The 6,000-nt window shown below is 31.7% G+C and overlaps 1 protein-coding gene across 5 annotated transcripts in view; it reads right to left on the bottom strand.

The window, feature by feature from the left end:
- Positions 1 to 1,096: 1,096 nt before the first annotated feature.
- PHTF2 (putative homeodomain transcription factor 2) overlaps positions 1,097 to 6,000 on the bottom strand; it is a 119,614-nt gene continuing 114,710 nt past the window's right edge. For all 5 annotated transcript variants that reach the window (XM_011365214.2, XM_011365215.2, XM_023533646.1 and 2 more), the window contains 3 exons: positions 5,339 to 5,434; positions 3,851 to 3,976; positions 1,097 to 3,515 (listed from right to left, as the gene is read on the bottom strand). In XM_011365214.2, coding sequence (XP_011363516.1) covers positions 3,495 to 3,515; positions 3,851 to 3,976; positions 5,339 to 5,434 — 243 coding nt within the window. In that variant the 3' untranslated portion in view covers positions 1,097 to 3,494. The remainder of the gene's footprint in view (positions 3,516 to 3,850; positions 3,977 to 5,338; positions 5,435 to 6,000) is intronic.

Raw genomic sequence — 6,000 nt, 5'->3', positions numbered from 1 at the left:
AAAAAAAAATAAAGTTCTATTTGAGTCACATTATTCATTCATTCACTCATTCATTCAGTAAATAGAGATTTTTCTATGTATCAGGCACCATTTTATGTGCTGGAAATACAGTGGTGAATGTAGTTAAAATCTCATAGAACTTACATTCTATAAAATTTCTGATCTTAAGACAATAATTCTCAATGTGATGAGGAGCAACAGGTGGGAAAAATTTTCCGAACTGCTTGGGAAATATTATTTTGAAAGTACACCTGTACTGCCTCCTAAATCTGCAGTCTGCTCCCCAGGAAGTGAGCACTGTGGGGAGCCAGTGCCTTGAAAAACGTTTGTGGTATCCTTCATACCGGCTTGGCAGAATAAAGGTTGAAAATTAGTGTTCTAAATGATGTAGCACATTAAAGAGGTGCCAGTCACATTGCTCTATTTTAAAGTCTGAAGGAAGACTCATTAAAAGAGCCAATTCTGACTCTCACTCTGCCATGTAAGAACAAAGCAAGAAGACAGCTATCTACAATCCAGAAAGACGACTTCATTAGAAATCATTGTCAGGCACCCTGATCTTGCACTTCCCAGCCTTCAGAACTATGAGAAATAAATGTCTGTTATTTAAGCTGCCAAACAAACAAACAAACAAACAAGTGCCAATTCTAGATTTAAAGTAAGCTTGAAAATGCACTTGAATTAATAGCCCCTGATTAAGTCCAATGAACACTTGTACCCATCAGAATGCTTACCCATCTTATTGTTGGCCATGATCTCTCATGCTGAATTCACATGGAAAAATTGTTTGATTAAAAACACCACTGTCCCCTACAGTGAGTTTTAATATGTCAGGCTATATAGGCAGTTTTCTATATTTAAATACAAACAAACAAGCAAATGTTAATGATGTCATAACATTTTGGTGATGAAAGCCCTGCGTACATATTATGCGTTCATGTTCTGAGAATCATAACAAAATCTGAAATGTTAGGAAGTTTTTAAAAAATCATTTCCACCCCACTCAAATCTAACAGTTATAATTAAATTTATGCTATAATCAACACAAATTACCATAAACATGTATATGACATTAAAAAAAAAACACCACCTCCAATTTAATTTAACACTGTCAGTCAGAATGTTTTATTTTAAACTTGCTCTTCCAACTCTCAAATATAACATATGTGGCAAAGAAACAGTTAACACACAACATCTGCCACAACTCTATCTTTGAACTGCCTTTTCTACATTATGTGATATGTTACAATTTCTTTCAACTTCTTACATTCATGGTATTAATGGCAGCAATGTCAATTTTTCTGCTTTGAAAACAGTTCCATTAACATTCTGAAATTGCTTAAAATGACAACTTTTTCCCTTTAGAATTCTACTGCTGCCCACATTAGTGAAATAATTCAACATATTATTAATAAGTTGTTGAGAGGTATACGGTACTCAATAAGTCAACTCCCAACTCTAAGTGAAAATGAACTTCAATCCAAAACAAGCATTTTCCTAAATCAATATACTCAACTACTTTTCTCAAAAATATTTCCATTCTGAAATAAGCTTTTTTGTATGTGTGAGATACAATAGTTTCATCTTTTATTCCTAACAGAACTCATGCTGTACTTTTTTTCTCAAAATATATTTGACAATTCTGTGCAAAATGTTAAGTTCTGTATAGGCATGTACCTTATTTTGAAAAAGTTTATAAAATATAATTCCTAAAAACAACATCGACATTAGACAATAGAGGAGGAAGAAACATATCAGACAAAGCCTAATTTTTCACATGAGAAAAGTATGTTCTTAAAGCTCCAGTAATACATTCCTTGAAAAAACTCAGAATGCACTTTGGTCATTATTAAACGTATTAGAACATAGGTGAGTAAAACAAAACGCTTCTGATGCTTTCTACAGAAAGAAAATATACTGCGGAGGCTGTATTGAGGCTGATCAAAAGGAATGGTAAGAGCAAAGTGATACTATAACATGGCTCTGTTCTCTACACATTCCTGATCTTAAGATTATGATTTGGGGATTAGAACTGCACCAATCAAATAAATCATTTACAATTAATTATTTTAAATTTCCTAAAATGTGGTAAAAAACGTGAGGATATTCAACACGATATACCTTGCACCAAGAAAATTCTAGATTGTTTCAAATAAATTGTTTTAGAAACTAGGTGCCGTTTTTAAAAAAATGGCAAAAACATTTCATGTTTCATTTATTTCCTAAAATATTCTTGATTGTACAAATATAACAACTTAAAATCAAGGCCCAATGTAAGATACCATCATATTTGCCCTATTTACCTAACATGTCAACATGATAAGTTCTCATTTGGACACTTGGCAAATTATTAGGGGGTTGTGGTGAATTTTTCCAAGTTTAAAAGCATCTAAAATAGCCCTTATATGACTGGAGGGGGTAGGGAGAGATGTACCAGATTAAGTTTAGAGGACAGAATTTGCAAGCTGAAGCTGTTTCTCTTGAAAATTTAGATACACAGTACTTTTAAAACTATCAATCAGAGGAATATTTTATTGGTTCTTAACCCTAAGTTGTTCATTTGAGTGTGGTATGAATAGCATACCCTATAGTGTACCATGGGGGAAAAATTACTTTACTTGAGTAAACATAATGTACTTTAGTAATATCAATAGGCACTTCACTTGTGAGATGAGTATATACCTCACTCAAAAGGATACCATATCATGCCCTAGTACACTATAACATATTTCATATAAAGATACGCATTAAAAGTAACAATTTTAAAAAGTGCACATTTTGAGCATGCACAGTTAGAGCTGTGCAAACAGCCCAGTGTTTCAAATAAATACAATTATTACTAGTAAATTTTTATCAAAATATGTTACAGTATGGTAACCATTTACAATTATTGCTCTATTAAGAGTTTTATCATCAAAGAGCACTTTGTTGACTTATTATGTAATACCATATATATTAATACTGAAGGGTGCTTAACTGCAGCTTAATCAGTTTAGATCCTGGCATTGTTCCAAAATAATTCAAGAGAAACCCTGACTGGATCTTGATTTACTGAAGAAAATGCTTTGTGTGTTTAGCTGAGTCCAATGCAATCGTCAGAAGTTAAAGACGTTTCCCCCGAGTAAGGCAAGTTCACGGCATCGATGGAGAAACTGCTTAGCAATGGCTTCGTCTCACGATTTGTTGTTTTGTCAATTATTTATAAGCAATTACCAGGATCTCAAGTATCTGGATATCAGTTTTATCACCCTTTCATCAACAACTAAGTACATCAATGCTAAAAATAAAATATGAAGACTAAAATAAATGTAAAAACAAAAACAAAAACAACAGTGAACAAGGAAAATAAATATAAGAATTGCACAAGACAGTCTGATGTAAACACTTCAATTTCCCAGCTGAGACTTCTGAAGCAGCATCGGTGACTGCTTTCAGGCAGCTTAGTTGGTACTCTTATTCTGGAAAAGAGGCTACATCTTCTTTTTTCTGAATTGTCATGACTTAATCTTCCACAGCTAGTGAAAAAATAATAAAAGTAGTGACCATTGGAGTTCAGTTTTACTATCACAACTTATTAAACTGTATCACATAATACTATTTTTAATCTAAATTTCATCCATGAACATGTGCAGGTTCTACTATTTTAAACTCCTTTATCCTTTTATTTTCAAGAAAAATTCACTTTAACTAAAATGAAAATCAGATCTCTCTTGCTTTCTTTTACAGGGAAGTGGCAATACACATACACTACTCGTGTGCATGTGAGATCTCAAAAGAGTGCTAGGGTTAAATAAATGTCACAAAAATGCAACAAGGCACTAAGTGATAAAAAATACCTGCAAACTCTTACCTTTAAATTAAATCCAAGCAAGTCACTGATAACACCAGAAACGGCTGACAGGATGACAACCTGGGTGATGTTATAAAGCAGTGGATTCATTGTAAGCCCATATAGTCTAAAGGGACTGTCTAATTCCTAGAAGAGAAAAAAACCATAAGCCCAGATTCATTAAGAATTACATCTATTCAACTAATTCAGGGCAATATACAATGAGGGTTAAAAAAAACCAGTTACTAATTATGGATAGTTTTAGAAAGGATAAACTTGGTTAAACCTGAAATAAGTAAATATGCTTTTAGGGGAATAGTATATCGGATGTGCATGTGACAAAGATCACCAGGTTAGCAACGTGGAAGGAGAATGAGAGAGTGGTGAGACCAGAAGCAGGAATGCCTTAAGAGTTCAGTGTATCAAAAGCTTGAGAGATGATGAAAGTCTGACTTGGGGCAGTATTGGTAGAAAGAGGAAATGAATTGGAAGATATATGAGAGGCTAAATCAATGTGCCTAAGAATTTCTTGGCTGTGAAGAATGAGAAAGAGCAATCTATATTAAGTCTCAGGTTTCAGACTAAAAGACTATGTATGATCAAAAAGAACCATACTGTTGTGCTTTGTATTTTAGTTATTTTTATACTTCTCTCTTCTCTGAGATAGACGCCGCTCTTAAATCTCATGTCTATCCCCTCCTCCTGTCTAGCATAGTGCCAACACTCTGAAGATATTTGACATATATGTGTCAAAAAAACCCACCCTCCTCTTCTGAACCCTTTCAATGCCTAATACACTGTGAGGTGCAGTCTATACCTAATAAATACTTTTTAGTTGACTGAAAAAGTAACACTGAGAGACAACTAATTTCACACCATTCTCTGAACACTTATAAACAACACTAAGAATTATAATTGTTATAGAAATTGAGATTTTAAAAAATATTTTCCTTTTAAGAAAAAAAGCATTGCATTGCAAAGCAGTGATAAAAATATTTTATTAAATTACTTCCAAAGAGCTATTATTATAAGATCAGAGATATCAAAATTATATTCCTTTTGATTACCAAAAATGATTTGAAAATATAAATGTTTATTGGTAATATATAGTAATAATTATGTAATACTACTTTTTAAGCTAACTCAGGCTGAGCAGAAGAGTGCTGAGAAATACAAGATTAAAATATTTCAAAATTAGTATCAAATCTTTTTGAAATCTATTTTAAGTTCTAGCAGGCAAAAATTTCCAAAGATGCCAACATCTACAATACTTCTAACCATTATTAGAAATCTTAAAATTTTGAGTTATTAAAATATCAAAATGAAATGACTTGGATTACTTTGGTTAGTTTTGCAATGAGAATTGTGTGAATGTGCTCAAATATAATTTGGAAACAAACTGGATAATCATGAAATCAAAATACAAGGTAAGATCTACAAGCAAAAGACTAAGATATAATGTCAGAACAGCATATTCTACATTACATCCATTTTGAATTTTATTTTTACCTTTAGCAGTTTAGTAGCCAGTTTTAAAACATTATTCACTAGTGTCAGTTCCTCTTTTTTGTTAGGTTTCTTCTCCATTTTCAAGTATAGGTTTATCTTTTATTAAAAAGACAATTAAAAATACTTAATATTGTAACACATACTCATTTTTAAAAGAAACTGAAAGCTATTCACTGAAATATTAATGTTCATTCCCTGGTTATTGAGATCATAGGGGATAGTAATATTTGCTATACTTTACTATATATTCCAAATTTCCTACAATAAACATTATTTTCTAAGAAAATAACTATTTTCGCTTTTCATATATAATTAAAAGATGAGACAAGGAAAACTGGATATCATTATTTAAAAGGTGAAATACAAAGTCTCAGAGCCAAATCAACCTAAAGAATAAATAGTAACTATAATAATAAGTAAATTGGTTTGTTTGCTACTTTTCCCTTTCATTTTAATTGAGCTCATCCAACAAGGTTACAATTTTTAAAAATTAAACTATCCCTGATGAAAATACTCAAGTTCATTGGTAATAACTTTCTTTGAATAATTTTTATGAAATGTTAAGGGAGATACTAAACAAATTCATACAAAATAAAGTTAACCATTACATTATTATGCTTTACCCTTTCTATTAAATAAAGATTCATACTTATTCAAACATG

This window comes from Pteropus vampyrus, unplaced genomic scaffold (assembly GCF_000151845.1).
Source record: "Pteropus vampyrus isolate Shadow unplaced genomic scaffold, Pvam_2.0 Scaffold107, whole genome shotgun sequence".
NCBI lineage: Eukaryota > Metazoa > Chordata > Mammalia > Chiroptera > Pteropodidae > Pteropus > Pteropus vampyrus.
Note: the sequence above shows the minus strand (reverse complement) of the source record. Positions and strands in the feature narration are given on the sequence as shown.